We start from the raw sequence: 23,732 nt of genomic DNA, 5'->3' as shown, positions 1-23,732 counted from the left end.
AGTGGACGGTAGAGTGGGGAGAAGGGGCTCTGGGCCGGGGGACCCAGGTGGCATTTGAGGCGGGGTGTGGACAGAGAAGTGGCATCCTGCTGCATATCTCGAGGAGGGGGCCCTTCTGGATCCAGAGCCGGGCTGCGTGAAGGTGTGGTGGTAGTGGGAACACTGGGCCATAGCAGCAGCATCTGTTCCTTGGTCACATCCTGCCACGGACCAGCCCTGTGACCTGGGACAGTCACTTACACTTGGCTGCTTCTCTGCAGGTGCCTGACATGTGAGCTTCAATGGAGATACAGGGAGGAAGGTGCTCTGCAGAATAGTGCTTATAGGCCTATCTTAGCTCAGGCTGCCATTAATTTTCCTGTTTTAGAGGCTGGAAGTCCGAGGTCAGGGTGACAGCACCATTGGGTTCTGGTGAGAGCGCTCTTGAGATGGGCACCCTCCTGCTGTGTTGGCACAAGGCAGAGGGAGCGAGTGTATAAGCTCTCTGCTATCTCTTGGGATGAAGGTACGAATCCCATCATGGGGGTCCCACCCTGACGACCTCATCAACTCCAGTCACCCCCATAGGCCCCATCTCCAGGTACCATCACATTGAGGGGTATAGGGCTTCAACAGAGCCATTTGAGGGACACAGTTCAGTTCATGGTTGGACTTGATGGAGGGGATGAGCCAAGAGTTGGGGCTCTGTCTGCATGTATCTTAGGGACACATGGTATAATGTCACACACAGGGTCCTTGCCAGTCTCTTGGACAGCCTTTGAGCTGAGGGCAGTAAGTGCCTGGGCCGGACCTGTGAATCTCAGAGAACTTTAGGACTAGGTTTGGTCCCTGCTCAGACCTGGCAAAATTTCTTCGCTAGAAGCTAGTCGCTTTCTTGAGCCTGGAATGTGTGGGTTGGGTGGCCCGGGGTGTGTGTGGGGGTGTCCCTCATTTATCTTGCTGTCTCCTACCCCACAGGCCCTTGGCTGAACCAGGAAGGTAGAGGGTTCTTAGCCACACACTTGCCCTCTCCCTCCCCGAGGCAGGTGGGCTTGCCCAGGGCTGGGCCCTAGAGTGAGGGCTTGTCAGGTGAACCTGGGGCCAGGCCTCCATCCTCAGGAGGCCCAGTCTTTAGGTCAATCAAGTATTACAGTAACCCAAGGGAGAGGGAGCCAGACATGGTTGAAATCTTATGGGGGATTTAAGACAAAATGTGCAAGACGGGGGAAGGTGTGGTGGAAGAGAGTGTGAAGTGATGGGATGCCTCCTTAAAGGTCATGGGCTTATGTTGGGCTTTGGAGATGTGTGGATGCATGTGTTTGTGAGGGAAGGGTGTCCCTCTTGGGGATAGATTGTGCTCTGAGCTGGTCAGGACAGAGATGGGAGGACACAGAATAATCTGGAGAGTGAGGTGGAGACAGCTGGAAGAGTCAATAAATATTCAGTGAGTCCTTTCCAAGCAGCGAGGGCCATGCTGGTTTTTGAAGGCAGAGGGTCTTGTGAACCAGGTCAGGGATTTTGGGCCACCTCTGAGAGGCCATGGGGAAAGGGGCCCTGACATGAGGAAAGGGGCCCAGGAGGGAGATGCCTCTTCCTGCTCCCACCTGTTTAACCCACCCCCGACCCCCGACCTCCATCCCATAGCTCACACGGAAGCAAGGAGAAATACACTCAGATGTCTTAGCGTAAGTTTTTGGCTAATTCCTTCAACCCCCAAAGAGAAAAATGGCTTCCCAAACAATTAGGTATTTATTTTATCATCTCATTTGCGGTCACAGGCTGATTTGTGGGTTTGGATCGCTGTTTCTTTCCCAAATCTCAACTGGATGTAGTAACAAGTGCTTTTCTTTTGCTTCTGTTTTGGCAACAACTTATTTTGCAATGCTTGCTTTGTGGCTGATGCCTCTCAGCAGAGGTTTGGGGTCAAGGCCATGATGAAATGGCAGAAGGACAAGGAAGCAAGCCGTGGTTTGTTTAGAATGCTTTCCTGCCTGTGGTTGCTACCTTAGAAGTCGTGTGGTTGCTCGCCAGGGGAGGTGCAATGTAGCTGCATGAAATCAGAAGAAATTCTGCTGAATTGGAGAAAAGGACTGGGCAGCAGGGGCAAACCTGGCTCAGGTTTGAGTTTCTATGGCTGGATAATCCTTCCTTGTATGGCAGCTTAGCTCAGAGCACGTCCAAGCTGTTTTTCTCTAGATTGTAAGCGGATGCGTAACCCTGGGAAAAGTAGAAAATGAGTAGGATGGTGGTAGTTGTGAGTGGTTGGGAGGGACACCAGTGTTTTCATTGTAGAACCATCAAACTGAATGCACCTTGGACCCGTCTCTAATTCCTACCGGCTCCATGACAGATGCACACAGGACTTCCCATCTAATTCCACCTCAGAGATGCATGCATGGGCTTTCATGAGACTGGATGCTAATTATATGATTTGCCAAGGCGACAGATTCTTGGGTCTGTGCTTTTGCACTTTATCTGTTGATATCATGTGCTCGTGTGATAGTTATTAGTGTTGTTGAATCAGTGAAGCACTTCTGACCCTTAGCCTCAATGACCATCTAATCCACAGCACCAGTGGAATGGTTCACCGATTTGTGCCTAGTGTTGTAAAAATGCAACATCACTGTGTAGGTCTTCAGCTGTGGCCTTCATAAAAGACCACAAACTGGGGCAATGATTCTAGGACCAGAGGCCCCACTCCTCGGCTCTGGGAGGGTTTGTGGATGTTACCCAGGTAACTCGGAACAATGGCCTACTCTCTCGCTGTCTCCCTCCATATTACAACTGGCCAGAGCAGTCATACTGTTCAAAGGAACCTACTTCCTCTTGAACCACATAAGAAAATAGAATCATGTTCTTGGTTACTGGAGAAGATGGTTAGGCCAGGTCTCCATCTCCTTTCACATCCTCTCCCCGTTCTCTTCTTTAGGAGACTATATTGCGGAGTTTATAAATACTTGCCAATAAGTCAAACAGAACCTCTTATTTAATCCACACAGCAGCCTTGCCAGGGAGGTGTTCTTTTCCCCACCCTGGGGCTCAGCGAGAGGCCCCGAGACCAACATGGATGTCCCTGCCAGGGTGCTTTTGTTCCAAGGGCTCCAGATGCCAGTCTGCATTTTAATGCAGCTCCCAGGACCCCCTGACCATCTTCCCACTGTAGGGAGCCTGGCATTAATGCCTGGGGAGCGAGGGCCTTACCGAGCTCTGCCCAGCACAGGGGGCTGGTCCTGGCCAAGTTGCCCCACCTTTCTACACCTCAGTGATTGACCTGAGCAATGGGCATCCCACTACCAATCCCCAGAGATGGCCGTGCGAGTTTAATACAGCCCCTGTGTAGCTGCCTGTGGGAGAGGAGAGCAGGCCAAGGGGGTGGGGGTGGCTGGGTCGTGAGCAGAGTTTGGGGTCTAAGTTGTATGGAAACAGGCCCTTCCTCTCCTCTTGTTGCCTCCATCTTCCACCAAGAAACAGACAATTAAAGAGCGAAACTTCATGACTAAACAGGAAGCTGTACCTCAAAAGGCCGCACACAAGCCAGTTAGTTTGATGCTTTATAAATTCTCTGCACACTCTTGACGAGGAGTAGGGAGTGGAGACCGAGCAGGGCTGGCTTCTTGGGTACTGGCTGGCTGGTCTTAGGGGCATCGTTCCTGGGGTTTCCCCTAGATTTGGCTCACTGCTCCAAGCACGGGACCTTGGCCCTGTGCTGGCACCGGATCCTCCTAAGCGCTCCCTGAATGGGCGTAGATGGACAGAGCAAACACCTCCTGGCCCCGACAGCACCTTTGAGCAGGTTTTTCTGGGAGTAGCAACTGAGCCAATTGCTCTGCCTTCGGTACCAACAGGTCCACCTGCTGCTGGGCAGAGGCCAGCACAGGGTCAGGGAGACGGGGGAGGGGCCAAGACAGTGATCGAGACAGGAGGTGGTAGAGACTGCTCGTTTCCGGATGTATTTTGAGGGTAAATCCAGAAGCATTTGCATCTGGAGGGATGTGGGCTGTGACCAAGATTGGCCCGAACAACCAGAGGAAGACAGTAGGTTTCCTATGGTGGGAACAAGTGGTACAGGGCTGCCGTTTGGGGATGGGTGAGCAGTGGGAGCGGGAGTGAGGATCGGGAGGTCGACCTTGGCCCTGTTCAGTTTGAGATGCCCGGTGGGCAATTAGATGTTTGCGTCTGAAGTCCAAGGGTGAGGTCTGGGGCTGAAAACATGGTCAGGATACAGGTGGTATTTTAAGGCCCCGAGTGAATGGTCTGACGGTGCCTTCTGCTCGTGGGTGTGGAACAAGCCACAGTGTAGTCCAGAGAGGGAAGCACAGTGGGGAAGCTGCTGTAGGGCCACAGCCACCCAGGCGTGGGGGGAGGGGGCCTTCTCCTTCAGGAGACCGCCTGCAATGCACGGTCCAAACGGTGTTTACCGCAACTACAGCGGAGCAGGGGGGAGCTGGGTACTTGGTCCTGCACCAGCCCCAGCCCACCCCCTGGAGCCCAACACTAGGGCGTTCAAGCCCTATAACTGCACCAGTGCTGGCGAGCTCTCATGATTCGGTGGTCTCCGCCTTGAAGGGACATTTCAGGGCGTCCCAGCTTCTCCCTCAAGAGCATCCTGGTTTACCTACTGATGCTTAATAAAGCTGCACCTAGTAAAAATTGAGGCACTTCCTGCAGGAAATTAATTTCAGGCACTCAAAACAGACCCTGGCCATTTAAACGGACTTGGGCCATTTAAAGGAGATCGAGAGAACGAGTGGTTTGGAAACCTAGACATGATAGACGGCTACGCAGGGGAGTGTATTGCTCTTGAAAATTGAAGAGAAAAAAGTGATCTAACAGAATGGTAATGTAGATTGTTCAGGACTCTTTTTAGGGGCCTTCAGTGCTCTGACTGGGCTGCGGCTATAAAAATAGTAACTTTTTCTCATTGTCAACCAAAAAAAAAAAAAAACAGGAAGAAAATGTGCAGCCTTATGAGTTTGCATGCACACTGAGGTTATATCACTTGTAAGAAGGAGACAGGGGCCAAACTTAGCATATATAAAAGCCCGAAGGAGGATTACATTTGAGTAGATTTCTCATGAAATTCTCATTTTCTTTGCAGAAGCTAGCGTCTTAAAATTTTTTCTCTTTAGTTGGCCCTGACTCGCAACTCCAGGGCAGACAGGCAGGCAGCAGGGCTGTTTTGTCTAGCATAGGAAAAAAAAAAAGAGAACCCACCAAAACCTTACTGATGCCCTTTGATCCCAGAGACCCTCATTTCTTTGCACAGAGTCCCTCCTCTCAGTGACTATTCCACTGGTTTGGGGTTAATTCTGGCACAGTTGTTAAGGTGATACAGGATGTGGGCTTCAACGGCACCCAGAGGGTGACATTCTGTCCTGGGTTCTGACTGGCCCCGAGGCTAAGGGATACTCAGTAAATGGATGATATTAACATGAGATGGAAGCGTAATAGAGGTCAAAGGTGATTTTTTTTTTTCTTCTCAAAAATGGTTTTGCAAATCTTTTTCAGAGCTGATAGACACACACCTTAGCTGGATACAAAACATATTATGAAACAGAATGACTGTGATCTTTGATCCGAGAAATCAAAGTGAAAGGTAATTGACATCTTCTGCTTCTCTTTTTGTTTTCCAGCTGTGTGTTTCCTTAACTTGAATTACTTGTAGTAGAAGAAAGCTTTTCCACCCGTCCTCACAGACACCACTTCCTGCTCTTAAGGGCTGGACCCCACCACTCTGAGGGGACACCCCTGGGGGACATCCCTGAGACTGGCTGGGAGGCTAGAGCTCAGGGTTGGGCGGGGGGAGGTGGGGAGGAGGCTCTGGGAATTTGCATGTTCTCCCAGAGGCCCCGTCCCCTCTCCCAGGTCACGTTCCTACGTTTGAAAGTTCTGCTCCTGCACCAGACCAGCTCCTTTCTGGTTCTGTACACTTTGTTTGGCGTATCCAGTTAAGACAGACTGTCAAAGGTGGGGCGTTCTGCACTGGGGAGCGAGAGAAGGCAGGTAGAGCCAAAGAGCCGGGCAGCTACCCTCAAAGGGTACAGTGCTTGGTCCATCCAGGGTAGAGCTGGTTTTCCCTTTGAGCTCAGCGGAGCCCCTGAGCCAGCCTCAGGCATTAGATCGACCTCAGCTGACTCTGGCTTCTGGGCCTGCGTCGAGAGGAGCCTGGTGGCTAATGCAGACCTTCCAGCACAGGGGTAGGGAGGCTCCCCGTGGGCCGTGAGGCCGCTGCTTTACCTTTCTGTGTCTCAGCTGTTCAGATGCTACTGCTGTTACTGGATGCTCTGAGGTTCTGATTAGAATCAGCCCACGCAGCGCCCAGCATGGGACGAGCAGTCCCCCGAAGTCAGCCGGCGGTATCCCTGGGTTACATGCCTCCTGACATCTCCCCTGCTCGCTGGGCTGTGGCTTTTGAATGGCCCCTTTGTCAGAGACAGCGGGCCCATTCCATCGAAGCCAGGCCCAGAAGAGCACGGCGGCAGCACACTGGCGGCCCACTCTGGAAGCACAGAAATATTCACCATCAGCACACGCAGGGGAGTGGACACCCCGGAATCGTGGTTCCCAGAGGGTGGGCTCTTTCCAGCAGCGGCAGGAAAGGGGCAGTGGGGAAGGGGGTGTTGCCCTGGCACCTTCTCCAACAGTGACACCGTCGGTGAACATCTGCTGGACGCCGGGTGCCAGACTCCCTCCTGGGGGCTTCACATCCAGGAGTCAGGGTGACAAAAATTCAGACTATAAGGCACTTAACCAAAGCCCTTAAAGGGCCTTTTTAACGGACTTCTCCCCTCCCTGGTATTAGCACTTGATGATGCTTCTGACCTTACAGAGGTCTGGGAATTTTGGCAAGCCGGCTGGGATCTTCAGGACCCCAGGGGGATTTACCAACATCTAGCTCTCAGACCTCATCCGCGGCTTGGAGCTGTAGGCCTGTCAAGGTTTTTGTGTTTTGTTTTGTCTTTTACACCAAGCTTCTGAAGTCTGGCCCCTCTGGAAAGTTCTTTAGAGTTTCCCAGGTGCCCACAAAACAGGCAGAGATGGCTGGGAAGTTACTTAGGAAGCAAAAGCAGAGCCTTAAAGTTCTGTTCTCAGAGGACGAATCATTTCAGTTCTGATATCGAGTCACAGGAGAAGGCCCCAGGCCAAGGGCCACTTTTTCCTGCTTAGCCCCTTTCTGCAGCCTAGTGGGGAAAACAGGCCTGGTGCTCACTCTTGGCTGTTGGAGCAGCTTCTCCCACAAGCAGCTGGGACGAGAGGTGGAAGGACCCAGAGGACACTCTCTGTGCTTTCTGATCCGGCCTTCTCGCCCCAAGCATGAGTCTTGGGAGTGAATTTGCAAAGCACTGTGGGAGGGGATGGAGGAGAATTGGGGTGGGGGGCTGCACCCATACTGGCTCTTCAGCCTCTTTGGCCTTAGAGGATGTAGCCTCCCCAGTTCCCATCCAAGCTTGAGGAGTGTCTTTCTGGCTGTGGCCTTTGTGGCTGGCCCCAGACTCTCGTGGGCACTCACATGATCTAACCGGATTTTAGAAAACATGCTTGAGGTTTGGGAGAGAAGCAGGATGGGGTCTCTCCACTCCTTCCTGTTGTTGCTTTCTCGGGGGATGAAGTTCCAAAGTCAGCAATTAAGGGGGAACGGCCTAGAGTCAAAAGGACGCTCACCAGACCTTTCAGTTACACCTAGCGTATATCCGTGTGGTTTTCTCTGTATGCAACCCCGAGCAGCCATTCTTCTGCATGGTGAAGTTTGAGAACCTCCGAGCTCAGCTGAAAGGAGAAAGTCAGCATGCATCCCTTCACATGGATCAGAAAATCCCTAGGGCAGAGTGGGATGCTAACAGAAACCCAAGTTCTTGGAAATCAACACCTAGAATTGTGGGATGAACAACGCTAGGAGGTGGCATTGGCTTCTGCAGTTTTTACTCCCCAACAGTAGGTGCAGAAAACACTCCTTTCCTGTTCTTCTCTGCCATTGGTATATACTAGGGGTTGGTACACGAAGTCTCGGGCCAGTTGGTAATTGGTCTGTTCAAATCTAGCCCCCTGGCCTGTGGTGGTAAAGTTTTATTGGCACACAGCCCTGGCCATTTGCTCACATGCCGTCTGTGGCTGCTTTCACACCAGAACAGCAGAGCTGAGCAGTTGAGTAAAGGGCCATCTAGCCACCAGCCCCGAAAATATTTTTATCTGGCCTTTTATAGACAAAGTTTGGGGATCCCTCGTATTTTCTTTTTATGCCTACAGCCATTTATTAGAATAGTTACACAGTTTTCTCTTTAAAACTCCAAAAAATCAAATAAGAAAAGAATAATTTTAAATACTTAACATCTGTCATTTTTTTTTTCCTTTCCTGGTTTCAGCATTAGGTGTCAGGCTTAGAAATCACCCTGAGGTTCATCAGTGTTTTCAGCACAAAGCCTCGCTCTAAGGGTGACAAGAGGTCAGGGGTGCTTGTGGTAGAGTCAACACCATTGGCCTCAATCATGTTCTGAGAAAGTGATGCTTGGTGACCGCCTTAACCACTCAGCACATGGCCTCTGCTGTGCACTTACAGGTTGCCCTTACCTTTTCCTCTCTCTCTCACACACACACACACACACACACACACACACACAATACTGAGGACTCCAGGGTCACAGAGGAAAGATGATGACTACTGAACTTAGTAGCCAGTCTCTTTGTCAATTGTGTAGCCACACAGTGTTCAGGTTGATGCACGGGTCCTGAGTTCTAATCCTGATCCCATCACCTTGCCTGGCTGGTGACTGCCTATCTCCACCTATAAAACAAGGATTATATTACTAGGTATGGTGTAAGAAAAACCTAGCATTTATTACAGTGCCTGATGCATAGCTAACCTTCAAAAAATATGAATGGCTTACATTCTCTTGTAGAGAAAAGGCTCCAGACAAGTAATAGACTGGTAACCCATTTGTCAGTTGGGTGACAGAGGAAAATCCGCTTCCCCAGACCAAATGACCTAGGCTGATAGTATGGGATCCCCATGGGGGAGCTGAGATGCATGCATTAGGTACCTGCTGTGTGCAGGGGATGTAGGTAACTAACCTGGCCCAGGAGTTCATGAGCAAAGCATTTTGAGAATTCAAGATTTGCTTTTGGAGGGAGGGCTGGCCCAAGGGTAGAAGTGGGAGGTGGCTTCCATGAAAAGGTGGCTTTGGAACAGGGGCAGAAGGGAAGTTAGGGTTGGGACAAGGAGAGGGACTATTTGGAGAAATGCATGTGGCCCAGTTTGAGAAGAGGGGGGAGGAAAGATAGAGATTGGCATAGGACGGATGCTCAAAACATTTACTGAATGAATGAAACGTAGAGGGCTGACACAGAATCCAGCACTCAGACCTCAGTCAGAGCTGAGGACCAAGCCCACAATGGGTCAGTATGACCTGAGGCTGCTTAACGAGAAAAGGGAAGCGCAGAAAGGGGTTCAGTGTCAGCAAGCACTTCCTATGCCCTGAAGCCCTTTTGTTCAACAAGAACTTGAACAAAACCCCAGCTGGTGAATTGCAGGAACCTATGAATGGAGAAGATGGAGGGGAGAGTGCCACCGAGGGGGGCTAGGGGCGTGCACTGCGGAGCCTGGGCGGCCTTCCTGGAGGAGAGGGAGCAGAGCCCTGAATGGAGGAGTGAGGAGAAAGGCCTTGGGGGCCAGGGGTGGGGTGGGCAGCCAGGACAGAGGCCTAGGGGGTGCAGGTGGGAGCCCACGTGGCAGAGCAGTGGCAGGAGCTGAGGGGGGAAGGGAGCTGGCACCAGATTGCAGGTGGGGCCCGGAGCGAGGGAGTGAGGCCAGGGCCTGAGAATGAGCTGCTACAGGGCAGCCAGGAGCCCCCTTCCCCATGAGGACAGAAGCTGGGGAAGGACCACGGGAGGGGTTTCATGGTGGGCGCCAGGGAACTGCTTCAAAGAGCAGGGTGGCCTCGCTCACTCTTCTTCCTTCCCCCAATACCCTTGGCTGTGAAGGGACACCTCCTGAGCAGGACACCTGGCTCTGGAGGAAGCGGTGGAGCAGAGACCCTCTCAGCTCCCAGACAGACGGGGCTGCGCTGCCCTTGCTGCCACCCAGCTGGCACTTCTGCTACAGAACTTTCTCCTTATTCGCAGCCAGGAGAGCGAGCTCTGAGGTTTGAGCAAGAGAAGGTTCCTCTACCCAGAGAGAGGTTTCTGTGGGGTTTGAGCAGGCCTCCCTTCGGGACCTGAGAACACAGCTGCCTCCCCACACCCCCACGAAGGGCTAAGCACATGGTGTCCAGAGTTTTTCCAGACGCAGCTATTAGCTTTTCTACCTGAAAGTAGCTCCCAGAAAGCAGGGGGAAAGCCACTCCTGCCTCCTTGATGCATCTCCTGCCTTCCATCCCACCCCGGCCCCTGCCTTCTGAGAAGGGAAACGACCCTTTAGTGAGGGCCACAGTGCCAGCCTCGCTGCCTCCCAGATATTTTTAGAAAGCCGAGGCTATGGAACATTTCCATTAAGGATCGACTCCCCTGGTTTCCTAGATTGAGAAAACAGGAAGCCCTTCAGAATCCGGGCTTTGAAAAGCTTTGCATGAAGCTGTGCTGACCCCACCTCCGCCCTGGCACTCTGCTTTCACTCCTGCCTCCCTGCTTACCAGGCCCCGGCAGGGGTCACAGAAGGGTGGGCCTATGGGGGTGGCCAGTCTTCCTTGGGTTCCTGCTTGAGGGCTCCTGGGAGGCAGCTAAGCTGGTGCCTGGTATACAGTAAGTGCCCAATTAATGTTGGTTCGCTCAATCTGAATTCATCTTCTGAGTCACTCCCAATAGATCCACAGTTTGCTGTTCTGATGTACACATTCACACACACCGCTACCCATCCAATACGTGTGTCTAGCGCACACCACGCTACCAACACGTGCCATACACGAGGCACGCTACTATTTTCATCACTTGCAAGAGCTTATCTAAGCTCCTCCACAGCCCTAGAAGGGAGGTGACTTTTATAAACGATTTGCAGACAGGGAGACTGAGGCAAGGTTTAGCAAACGAGGCGGCAGTAGAGATGGGGTTCAAAGCCTGGAGCTATCTGGCTGCAGGACCCAAACACCCACCTTGTCTCTGAAGAGCAGAGAGCGGTGGTCGCCCAGTCTCTAGCACAAAATAAAACCCACTGGCACCAGGCACGCGTTCCCACAGCCCGGGGCTAGTAAGATCGCAGCTACCGGCGCTTACCAGGCAGGACCCAGGAGCTTGTGTGGGCCTCAACGCCTAACGGGACTAATCGGGACACGCTGCTGGTCTCGTCCTCTGTAAAAGGGAGAGCATGAAGCACAGAGAGGTAAAGTCCCGCTGCCCGGGAGCGGGGGTCCAAAGGTCAGACGTGCCTCTGGTGGCTCTAAGGCAGTGGACGTCCACACTCCTCCCACGTCAGGGCTGGCAGACTGGTCCACGCAGCGGTCTTCTGGGGAAGGCAGCCTGGCCCTAGGAGGGCCCTAGGAGGGCTCAGCTCGAACTTGGGGAGAGTAGGAGCAAGTCTCCACCATTTGAGACGGAAAAGCAAGATGAAGATGAAACAGCCTGGAGGAGGAGGCGGGGAAGGGCTGCAGGGGACCCTGGGTGACCTTCCCTGGAAGCCAAGAGGGACCTCCCTCCTCTCCTCTCCTGCCCCTGGGACCAGTCAGCTGCCCCGCGGCCCACACGGCGGTGGATACACCCCTCAGGGCAGGCACACACCTCTCCCTTGGGTCTGGGCTGCCACCGAGAGCCACTTTTTACCAAGAACATCAAAGGAAGCCTGTGTCCCAGCTCCACCTTCTCAGACCTTTGCTGCCTTGTCTACAGGGACCAGGGCCCTGGACGAGGGACCAAGATGGGAAGAGAGAACCAGCTTCTTGATGCCAGGGGTGGGCATCCCACCATCCCCTGGTTCCCTGCTAGGCATCACACAGTCCTTCTGCGGGAGGGGGTGGCCGAATTTTCCAGACCCCTGGGAGGCCCTTCCCCAGTGGAGGGGGGGCATTCCTGCTTGTGCCGAGAGGGATGGTCTACCCTGATGGCTAGCCTTAGTGGAATTCCTAGCTGCTTTTCTAAAAGGTCGCCTGCTTTGTGGGTCAACTATGGTTTCGTCACGTAGTAGGTATTTTCTGGATGCTACAATAGGGGTGGTCGGCAGAGAGACCGAACATCCTGAGAACCCGCCCTCTGGCCCAGCTCTATTTCTGCCAGGATTTGTAAAAGTTACCTTCACTAACGCCGGTAGCACAAGTATTATCATCCAGGGGGGAAAAAAAGAGCAGAGGAAGGCATGTCTCATGTTAAGAATCGTCCAGAGGTTTTATCCGAACCTAAGCGCATTTTACAAAACAGCCCCATTGCTGTTAGGTTCTAGAAAGCTAATCTGATCCGTGTTGTTGGCGCCCGCTCACTCGCCCCTTCTCTCTCTCTCTCTCCCTTTCTCTTTCTCTTTTCTCTTGTAGTTAATGAAATTATCAGGAAGGAGTTTTCAGGACCTCCCGCCAGAAATCAGACGTAGAAGATGCCATTAGCAAGACACCTTCCGTATCTGACCCCCTGGAGCCTTCCACTGCCCTCACCTCTGTTTCCTTTCCTGTTACATCTCCCGGCCCGGAGGCCACCCGCGGGACACGGTTGTGGCAGAAAGCTGACTCGATTCAGGAGCTCGCCACCTCTCGGTGTCCACACCAGAGAGAACACTCTGCCTTTTGATTTGTGTCTTAAATCCCAGAGAGCATCTCGGTTGACTTTCATGGTGTCCCGTCCAAACCTTAAGTGCCTGCTGACCAAAACCACATTCTGAACAAGACAGCGCGCTGGAGCGGCCCTGAGGACGGCGAGAGCGGAGCTGGGGGCGCGGGCTGGGGTGGGGGAATGGAAGACCTGGGCCCCGTGATTAAACCCCAGCCCTGCCTTCATTTTTCCAGGTCACAGATACAGCTCCTGTACCTTTTGAAGGAAAGGAGTTTTCACACAGAGCCACCAAAGGAACGTGACCCGAGAGCCTGGCTTCCAGGCCGAAGCAAAACAGCAGCTGGACTGTCACCCTTAGGGACTGACTGCCTCTCCCAGGCCGCGGTCGGGCCACGGCTCCAGCCTTATTTTTTGGTTTTCTCCTGAAGCAAAAACGCTCTGGCCCCCCACGACATTACCTGTTCAAACTCAGCGTTAAGTTATGACATGTGTCCACGCTTTTATGTTGGTCTCCGCTGCAAAAAGCTGGCCACGGGTGGCTGGAGGAGGAGCTCTCGGGGCCAGCTGCCCGTCACCCCTGCAGCCAGCCGTGGGGACTGGAAGCAGGGACCCCGGGCCCTGGAGCGAGCGCCCGTCTTCCGCAGCCCTGCAACCCAGTGGCTTTCTGCTAAGTCTCGCTTGCCTTCTTCCTAGCGGCCAGACTGCTTTTCCATAAACTAGTGAAGGAGAATCTCCAGCGTGTGCGTTGAATGTTGAGAAGGAATCGTAGAAGAGCTACAGCAAGCAAAAGAAAAAAAGAAAGAAAAAATTAAACAGCACAGGTATTTTTTTGTGAAGTGTGAAATGAGGCAACTGGCCGGCCTAAGTGTTTCTCTGAGTGGGTTCCCCCACGACAAGGGCTGGATTCCCTCTCTCTGGCCTAGACTTAAAGTGAGACAACAAGCTCAGGCTTTAGCCCCAAAGTTCATTGGTTATTTTTTTTTTTTAACCTGCACCCTTTTAAAGCGCCCCCGCCCCAAGACCTGTCTGCATTAGCTGCTGCTTCTGCATCGAAGAGAATCAGCCCACGTGCATCCCTCACTTGGAAGGAGCTCTGCCCAGACTGGTCATATGGGGATCTTCTCCCCACTTGTCTCCCCTGCATACACCGAGTCCTCAAGAGTCTTCCTCCTTTGGTGCAGTTTTTGCAAACACACAAAACTCTCAAAAGTTGCCCGCAGGGGCGGTTCTCATCACACAGAGGTGTTCCTGTTTGCATTTATTGTGGGCACCCTGGGACAAGCCAGGGATTCCTTTTCCGCCATTCGGTTTCTTCCCCAGTAAATCAGCACAGAATGTAAATATTCCTGGCTCTCTTCGGAAGGCTCCACTTAGGGATTTCTCAGTCTGCAAATCTGCCAGGTAGGAGCTCAGGAAGAGAATCGTGGCCGTTAAGGGCTCGCTGTGGGTTTTCCAGGTCCTGGCTTTCTTGTCAAGGTGACATAGAGGTTAAACCTTGCTCATAGCTTGACCAGGAGCCTGAGGCTCGGTGACTACGGCCCAGTGGTGGGCCTGGTGCTCCAGAGAGAGGACCGGACACCCCCGGCTGTGACCTTTCAATCAAGACCTAGCTTTTATTTTCCCCCAACAGCTGGGGACCTCTCTTCAAGCACAAAGTTTGGCAAAATCCTCTTCCATACAAAATGCCAGTAAGAACTTGTCATTGCAGAGCTTGTGGGATGTGAAATTCTTCCTAATAAAAAGACTCCTTATACCAGCAGCTTTACCTAAAGCATTCTCTCTCCAGCAATATTGACTTTCCTGGGGAAGAGTTTAAGTGTTTGGTGAGTGATCTGGTCTCACTTGACCTGGCTAGGAACTTTTTTTTTTTTTTTTTTGCACATGAGGGAACTTGGCCTTTCCTTGGTTATCTGAATGTTCTACCCAAGTGCCTTCCTGCTATTGTAGCAAACTTGCTCTGCTTCATCGTACGTGGATGGGCCGAACAAGGGCTAACGTGTTTTCCATCAGTCTCCTGTCGGTGAACAGGGCCTCCCGCCTAGTTCAGACACTTGTACGGATCCACCCACATATGTACGTGTGTGTGTCTAATGTACACACAAGCTTTTTCTAAGACCTCCTAGCTGGATAGTAGAGGAAGCACTTTCATAAACAACTCTACCGAATAACAAAGGAAAGAGAAACCAAAGCATTAGTTTGAGACCTAAACAGGTAAGAGAATGTGTATCAGGAGCCGACAGCTATCAAGAAAGTTGGGTCGGTAACAATTGCCAGGAGGAAGTTTTGCCAAGAGGAATTGCTCATGAAATATTTTTCAGTCTGGGAAGAGGCAATAAGATCCTCTAAGAGAAGGAGAAAATAAGGATGTCTAAGTGGTAAAGATGTGTGTGTTGCACGTGATAGAAGGATCTCAGGTCGAGGTTTGCACTTGCTACATCCAAGGTAATGTAAATATGTAGCACTGCCAACAGGAATCTACCGTGTTGCTGAATGTAGTATATTTCCAAAGTTTGCAAGTCTTCCTGTATTGTACAAAAATATTGCTGCTTGATAATATATAAGAGCAATCCAAATTAGTAGGTTATTAAATTTTATTTTCTTATCTGTATTTTTATGCTTTTTATCTGTCCTGAAAATATCACACAACACCCCCTGTTGGAATCAGAAAATATTTATAAATGGTTGAAATCTTTTTCAAGTGTTACTTTTTACATACATTGATGATTTCTTTCCCCTAAGGGAAATGATGTATTCTTGAAATTTTGTAATTCATTCTAGCAAAAAAAAAAAGAAAAAAAAAAAAAAAGAAAAACAACAAAAAACAAAAAGCAAAAACAAACCAAAGCAAAACACAAAAACCCACCTCCGAGTCTGTCGAGTCACCTGAGTCGTAGAAGAAAGTGTCTCTGGAGTAAGGGATGGCTTTGTAGAAGAAGGAACCTTCTAATTGTTGCTTGAGAGGACACGGACTTCAGCTCTGAGCCTTCCTCTGGTCACGGAGGAGAATTGTGAAGTGTTGAGATTCCCCCAAAGCAGTAGTCCAGGAGGTGATTTTGATTTAAAAACAAAACTGCCTGTGTTGTGATGGGATTCTGGAAAATGTTCACAGAACCCTAAGGGCAGGCTCATGTTTACAGAGCTGACCAAATCCTGGTAGGTAACCCCCATACGCATTATCTAAAGGACCTGCAGAGTTTTCCAGCATAGACACACCCTAGATGAATCAGATTGATTCCTTCTAGAAACTGGGAAGCACTGATGTGGCCTTTCTTGTTTACATCCAGTAGCCAAGACGTCGGTCTCAGGAAGCCAGCCTTGGCCAGTGTGGGAGCTGTCACATTTAGATTGGAAGCTGATGTGTTCTACTTGTCACTCTGAACTAAAGGGAGGGCTGAATGTGTTTATTTTCATGTCAAACACTTTCCAAGTGCTTTCTATTGTCCAGAATTGAAAGACTGTCAGAGGTCCGGCTAACAGTTTTTGTTCATGTTTACAAGAGGCATGGGGGTTGTGACACTCTTGATAAGCTGGGCTACACTTTCCTGCACTCATTTTTTTTGGAGGGATAACCCTTTAGCAGGTACCACCCAACACATCCTAACCTCCCATCTCCCAAGCCTGGAGCTTGGGCAATAAATCTCATGGAGCCAAAGCAGCCAATGCAAGTGTTTTCCTGCATTCCAGCTACAGAAGGATCACACAGAACCGGGACTGCAAACATCAATTACCCTCAGCTTTCAGGAGTACCTGGAGTTACAACCACCATCACCATCTTAACTCAGTTTGTTTAAAAACAAACGTTTCTGTGATTGGTAAACTAGAGATGGTCCCTAAAGCAAGCCCCTCTGAAAAGGAGATGGGGTGCTGGGTGCTGGAAAAAAATCATTTAACACTCTGCCTTGATGCGGCTGTTAGCAGACCAAACGCCTGCCTGGTTCAGGGTTTGGATGCAAAGGCCACTGTTTCCAGCAGAGCAGGTGCCTTCAGCATTGCGATTGGCTCGAGCAGACAGAGGCTTTGGTTAGAACAAGCTTAGCATCCTGAGCATCTTGTTAAAGAACCTTCCTTACTCCCATTGCCTCTACAGCCCTTAGAGGGGAGAAATGTTGACAACGCCCTAATTAGTTCTCTAACAAATACAAAGAATGCTCTCCAACGGGGTGGTGCTAGAAGGCTTAGGATTTTCGAAATCTTGACTGTTAAAGAAGTTTGAATACATCACATTCCTATGCAAAATGTTTTTAATCTCCAGTTTAATGTAGTTTATTTTTGCTATATGTAAAGTATTTTTATACGGCTTGTATCATGATAGTTTAGCAATAAAACAGTTGAAAGCAACAGCTGCTTTGGTGTATCTTTTCTTCTCTAGAGAGGCTGTTCAAATTTACCCTTTATGTTTTGAGTTCAAGGAAATTGTGTGTGTGTGTGCGTGTGCGTGCGCGTGCACATTCTCGGAATATGTTCAATCCTCTGCTCAGCCCCAGGAGGTAGACGCGATCCATTTTACATCTAACGCTGGGGTGCAGAAGCCACTTGCCCAAAGCCACAGAGCCACGAGGTCATCCTGGCTTCGCCCATTTCTCTCCCAGCTCCCCCCATTGCAGCTCTGCTACACTCTGTCTCTATTCCTGTTTAGAAGTAGCATCTAGGTAAAGATGACTGATCATGTCCACCTTGGGCCAGCTCACCGAGGCTTTCAGAGCTTTCACAGCCAGTCAGGCTGAGCTGGTCACTTGAAAGGAAAAGCAGTTATTTGCTTAAACATTTTACACAATTAAAAAAAAAGTCTCTCTTACCAAACCCACAAGCATAATTAGATATTGTAAATACAAGAACTTTCCAGCTGACTTCTCCCTTACAACAGCTTTTCTTCCTAGGGCCCTTTTGTTATCAGAGGTTTGAAAATAATCACTATGTAAGTCTTAATATTGTTCAAACTTCATCCCCTGGTCAGCACTACCTTTAAGCCCCAGGGAAGCAGGATCCCTGCCCCAGGTGCTGTGCTTCATGACCACCCTACCACGCCATGGCCCTCCTTTGGGGTGCTTTCGTAGACTTTCCAAGTCCCCCTTCCAGTACCTGGAAGCAGCAGTACCATATGGTGGGGTGTCCCAAGCACATGCAGGACCCTGCATGGGTTCTGGCTACTGGAAGCTAGATCCCCTCTAGTGGCCAGAACCAGCTGGTTCCCATCTCTTCTCTTCAGAGCACAAGGTCAACCAGATACCCCAGAGAGCTCTAAAATCCACACCTATGGGGCCACCTGGTTTCTAGATGACCTCCTGGTAGAAGAGTTGAATTTTTTTTGTGGGATCATGTGAAATTGGGTCACCATAATGGTGCTGAAACAGTGATTGGAGAAAGTCCCCAAATTGCTTATGTAGACAGGATCCCCATAAAAACAGTTTTCCCAGGCCCACATACTCTATGGGTACTTCTGCCCTCTTAGAGCTTCTGCTGTAGCTGGGTTCACCGGCTGTCTTTAAATGAACTAACTTCCTGAAAACTTTATACTGCTTTTCCTGAATAGAAACCCCGTCATCTCAGGCAGAGGACATGGATAAAACCATACAGCCATTTAAAAAATAAATCTGTGTTCTGTATTTATATCTGAGTCACACTTGGAAAACGCCAGTCAACCTGTGCCTCAGTTTTCCTAGATGTAAAATGAGGATATGAATAGTCCCTGCATCATAGGCATTGTTAATACTGTTAACAATAATTAGCCACTGATAAAATATCCCAGTGCCTGGCAAATTTAAGATTCACCTAAAGTTGGACTTTGTCTTCCTAATACCAGGAAGGCAGCATTCAGAGCTCTGACAATAGGTCAGCTTTTCACAAGAAATTGCTAAAGCCAAAAATTGCTAAAGCTTATCCAATTTTCAAGTCCTGAAACAAAAGGGAAACTCCCAGGGGCATCTTCTCTGCATCAGGGCAACTTGGCAGATCCGTGAAGGTCTCTTCCTACACGTGAAAGCATGATGGAGTTTTGTACTAAGGAGTAAAACCACAACACTGGGGAGTAGCTGGGGGGGCTCAGTGTTGAGCATATGCCTTCGGCTCAGGTCGTGATCCCCGGGGTCCTGGGATCAAGTCCCGCATCGGGCTCCCCGCAGGGAGCCTGCTTCTCCCTCTGCCTGTGTCTCTGCCTCTCTCTGTGTGTCTCTCATGAATAAATAAATAAAATCTTTAAAAAATGTATTAAAAGAAACCCACAACACTGCTTTAGTAACAAGTGGAAATATTAAGAAGCAGTAAGACAAGAGCCAACAAAATGCTGACTACACTATTTTCAGGTTCACAAAATAGGAAGGAAACTGATTTCTTGGCAGGAGTGGGTTGAATAGGAAATAATCCCAAGAAGGAGGCATAACCACAGAGACCATTAAGAAATGAAGGCTGGGGGCACCTGGGGGCTCAGGTGGTGAAGCATCTGCCTTTGGCTCAGGTCATAATCCCACGTCCTGGGATCGAGTCCCACACCAGGCTCCCTGCTCAGCGGGGAGTCTGTTTCTCCTCCTTTCTCTGTCAAATAAATAAAATCTTAGAAAAGGAATGAAGGCCAGACTTTTGGGGAAGATGGCAGAGCAGGAAGCCCTAAGCTCACCTTGTCCCACAGATACGAGGCAACAACCACATCAGGTACATGGCCCAGAACCCAGCATGACGGCCACCAGAAAGGAGAGAAAAGGCCACATCAGAGGGCAGGAAGAGCAGAGACAGGGTTGGGAGCTAAACAGACCCTCAGGGCTGTCCCCTGGAGGGACGCCACAAGTGCACAGAGGGGAGAGAAACTGTTTTTAGACTGGGAAGCCTGTACGAGAAAGACAAATCCTCATACCATTGGGCTTTGAAAATTGTGGGGGGGCGGGGCACATTTCAGGGCTTAAAACCTGGAACTTTAAAAATCAACAGGCTCTGGCAGAGGTGGGAGAGGAAGCTGCGTCCTTGACCTTGAAGAGACAGCACAACAAACAGCCTGTGGACGTAAAGTACAGAGGCAGCAGTTTGAAAATTGCCTGTGGAATAGGGGAGGGAGATTGCTTTACTAATCCCAGAGCAGTGCTGGAGGGGCAGGGACACTGCTCTAGGAACAAAGGAGCTGGCAGCAGGTGCTGCTTTCCTCCCCCTGCCCCCTGTCTAGACACCTAACAGGAAACAGCAAGGCCACAGCAATCCCTACCTAAACTCGCTAACAGCAAGCCCTGCCCCTGTGTTATCTTGTGGGCACCCAGGCCCACCACCCCAGGTGTCCTCCATGGCAGACTCCTGCAAACCTTGCTTCTCACCTCCCACCTGCTTCTGGGGATTTGCCTCCTCCAGCCCTGCCTGCTGTAGTTAGGGGCTACAGGTCCCCTTTCCCTGGTGTGCACCTTGCTGGCACCACGTGCCCCGTCCCCACGTTCTCCTGCAGTTGGGTGCTACCATGTCTCCAGCAAACACCTGGTCTGACTCAGCTCAAGCCTAAGGCAGCCCCAGATGGGTCCATTAATAACAGACACCAATCCCTTCCCACAGCAGGCAAAAGGAGCCATTGCAGATGACTAGACTGAAGGCAAAAGCAGCTCAGCCACAATAGGGAGCATGCAACACACATAGGAGACACCCCAGAGGCATGAAGTTCCAGTGAACAGGGAATATTCAACTGTGAGGCACTATAGAATCTCTTCTTCATAAGGCCACTACTTTCAAGAATAGGATACCTAGCTGACTTTCCTAACACATAGAAACAGACAGAGGGGCACCTGGGTGGCTCAGTCAATCAAATGTCTGACTTTTGATTTTGGCTCAGGTCGTGATCTCAGGGTCATGGGATTGGGCCCCACATCGGGCTTCACACTCACCAGGGAATCTACTGGAGATTCTCTGCCTCGCCCCTGTTCTCTCCTCTAAAATAAATAAATCTTGTTTTAAAAAGAAGAGAAACAGATACATAGAGTTAGACAAAATGAGGAGACAGAGGAATAGGTCCCAAATGAAAGAACAAGGCAAAACACAGCAGGAGACTGAAGTGAAATGGAGATTAGTAATATGCCTGATAGAGAATTTAAAGTAATGGTAATAAAGATACTCACTGGACTTGAGAAGAGTGGAGGACCTCAGTGGGACCCTTAGCAAGGAGAGAGGAAACATACAAAACCAATCAGAGACCATCAACTCATTGACTAAACTGAAAATACACTAGAGGGAAGAAATGGTAGACTAGAGGAAGCAGAAGAATGAACCAGTGACCCAGAGGGCAGAGTAATGAAAAGCAATCAAGCTAAACAGGAAAGAGAAAAAATAATAAGTGAAAAAAAAGACTTAGGGAATTCAGCAACATCATCAAGTGTAATAACATTCACATTATGGGATCCCAGAAGGAGAAAAGAGAAAAGGGGTCAGAAAGTTTATCTGAGGAAATAATAGCTGAAAATTTCCCAAAGCTGGAGAAGGAAATGGAAATTCAGATCCAGGAGGCACAGAGAGCCCCCAACAACAACAAAAAAACAAACAACAACAACAATCAACCCAAGGAGGTCCACACCAAGACACACAGTAATTAAAATGACAAAAAGTAGAGATAAAAAGAAATTTAAAAGCAGCAAGAGAAAAGAAAGCAGTCACATACAAGGGAAACCCCATTAGGCTTTCAGCTGATTTTTGAGCAGAACCTTTTCAGGCCAGAAGGGAGTGGCATGATATATTCAAAGTGCTAAAAGGGTAAAATCAGCAGCCAAGTGTACTCTATGCAGCAAGGCTATCATTCAGAATAGAAAGAGAGATAGAGTTTCCCAGACAAACATTAAAGGAATTCATGACCACTAAACTAGCCCTTCAAGAAATGTTAAAGGGAAAAAAAAAAAAAATTAAAAAAAAAAAAAAAAAAAAAAAAGAAATGTTAAAGGGAAAAAAAAAAAAAAGAAATGTTAAAGGGGACTCTGAGTGGAAGGGAAAAACTGTAAGTAGGAGTAAGAAAAGCAGGAAACACTTAGGGTGACTGAATGGATTTTTTAAAAGCCCCACAACAATACCCATACATATGCTGCCTACAAGAGACTCATTTCAGAGATACTACTAATGACACTTGCATATTGAAAGTGAAGAAATGGAAAAGCATTTATCACACAAATGGAAGTTGAAAAGCCAAGGAAGCAATACTTATAATTGGACAAAATAGACTTTAAAACAAAGACTGTAACAAGAGATAAAAAACACTAATATAAAGAGGACAATTCAATAAGAAGATATAACAATTGTAAACATTTATGTACCCAACTATGGGACAATCCAAACACAAAAAGCAGTTAATAACATAAAAGAAGTAATCAATAGTAATACAGTAAGAGTAAGGGACTTTTAACACCCGGCCTACAACAATGGATAGATCATCCAAACAGGAAACCAATAAGGAAATAGTGGTTTTGAATAATACATTGGACAGATGGACCTAACAGATATATTCAGAGCATTCCATCTTACAACAGGATACACATTCTTTAAGTGCACATGGAACATTTTCCAGAATAGATCACATATTAGGCCACAAAAAAAGTCTTAAAAATTCAAAAAGATCAAAGTCATACCAAGCATCTTTTCTCACCACAATGCTATGAAACTAGAAATCAACCATAAGAAAAAACAGCTGAGGGGGAAAAAAAACAAATACACAGAGGTTAAGTAACATGCAACTAACTAAACAATGAATGGGTCAACCAAGAAGTCAAAGAGGAAATCAAAGAATATATGCAGACAAATGAAAATGAAAACACAATGGGCCAATATCTTGGGATGCAGCAAAAGCTGTTTAAGTTTATAGCAATATAGGCCTACCTCAAGAAGCAAGAAAAATCTCAAACAACCTAGCTTTACACCTAAAAGGAGCTAAGGAAAAAACAAAATCCAAAACCAGTAGAAGAAAATAAAGATTAGAGCAGAAATAGACAAAACAGAAACAAAAAAGAATAGAAAAAAAATCCATGAAACCAGAAGCTGGTTCTTTGAAAAGAGCAACAAAATAGAACCTTTACTTTAGCCAGACTCATTTTAAAAAAGAGAGAGAGGGGGGAAGACTCACGAGCAGAAATTAAAGAGAGAGAATAACCAACACCACAGAAATAAAGGATTATGAGAAAATTATGAAAAGTTATATACTCTTAAATTGAACAACCTAGAAGAAATGGATAACTTCCTACAAAGATATAACCTCTCAATACTAAAGCAGGAAGAAATAGGAAATTTGAAAAGACCAGTTACCAGCAATGAAATTGAATCAGTAATCAAATAATTCCCAACAGGGGTGCCTGGGTGGCTCAGTCAGTTAAGCAGCCAACTCTTGATTTCAAGTCATGATCTCAGGGTCATGAGACTGAACCCCACGTTGGGCTCCATCCTCGATGCGGAACCTGCTTAAGATTCTCTCTCTCCCTCTCCCTCTGCCCCTCTCTGCTCTTGCTCTGTCTCTAAAACAATGCACCCCCCCCCCCAATAAAACAAAACTCCCAACAAACTAAAGTCTAGGACTAGATGGCTTCACAGGTGGATTCTACCAAACATTTTAAGAAGAATTAACACCTATTCTTATTAAAGTATTCCAAAAAATAGAAAAGGAAGGAAAGCCTCTAAATTCATTCTGAGACCAGCATTATCCTGATACCACAACCAGACAGACACTACAGAAAAAGAGAACTATAGGCCAATCTCTGATGAACATAGATGCAAAAATCCTCAACAAAATATTGGTAAACCAAGTCCAACAATACATTAAAAAATTAATTCACTGCGATTAAGTGGTATTTATTCCTGGGATGTAAGGGTAGTTCAATATTCACAAATCAATATGGTATATCACATCAAAAGAGGATAAAAACCATATCTTAATTTCAATAGATGCAGAAAAAGCATTTGACAAAGTACAACATCTATTCATGATAAAAACCCTCAAAGTAGGTTTAGAGGGAATAGATCTCAACATAATGAAGGTTTTACATGAAAAACCCACAGTGAACATCATACTTCATGGTGAAAAACAGTTTTTCCTCTAAGATCAGAAACAAGACAAAGATGTCCACTCTCACCACTTTTATTCAACATAG

The 23,732-nt window shown here is 48.6% G+C and overlaps 1 protein-coding gene across 4 annotated transcripts in view; it reads left to right on the top strand.

Moving 5' to 3' along the window:
* The window catches only part of NFATC2 (nuclear factor of activated T cells 2), a 145,067-nt gene extending 128,075 nt beyond the window's left edge, over positions 1-16,992 (top strand). The window contains exons 10-11 of one of the 4 annotated variants that reach the window (XM_077873591.1): positions 5,488-5,575; positions 12,888-16,992. In XM_077873591.1, coding sequence (XP_077729717.1) covers positions 5,488-5,531 — 44 coding nt within the window. In that variant the 3' untranslated portion in view covers positions 5,532-5,575; positions 12,888-16,992. Of the gene's footprint in view, positions 1-5,487; positions 5,576-12,422 lie in introns of all 4 variants that reach the window. The other 3 variants (XM_077873590.1, XM_077873592.1, XM_077873589.1) reach the window with 3 other exon arrangements.
* Positions 16,993-23,732: the final 6,740 nt, after the last annotated feature.

Source organism: Canis aureus, chromosome 26 (assembly GCF_053574225.1).
Source record: "Canis aureus isolate CA01 chromosome 26, VMU_Caureus_v.1.0, whole genome shotgun sequence".
Classification (NCBI taxonomy): Eukaryota; Metazoa; Chordata; class Mammalia; order Carnivora; family Canidae; genus Canis; species Canis aureus.
This window is presented reverse-complemented; position numbering and strand designations above follow the sequence as displayed.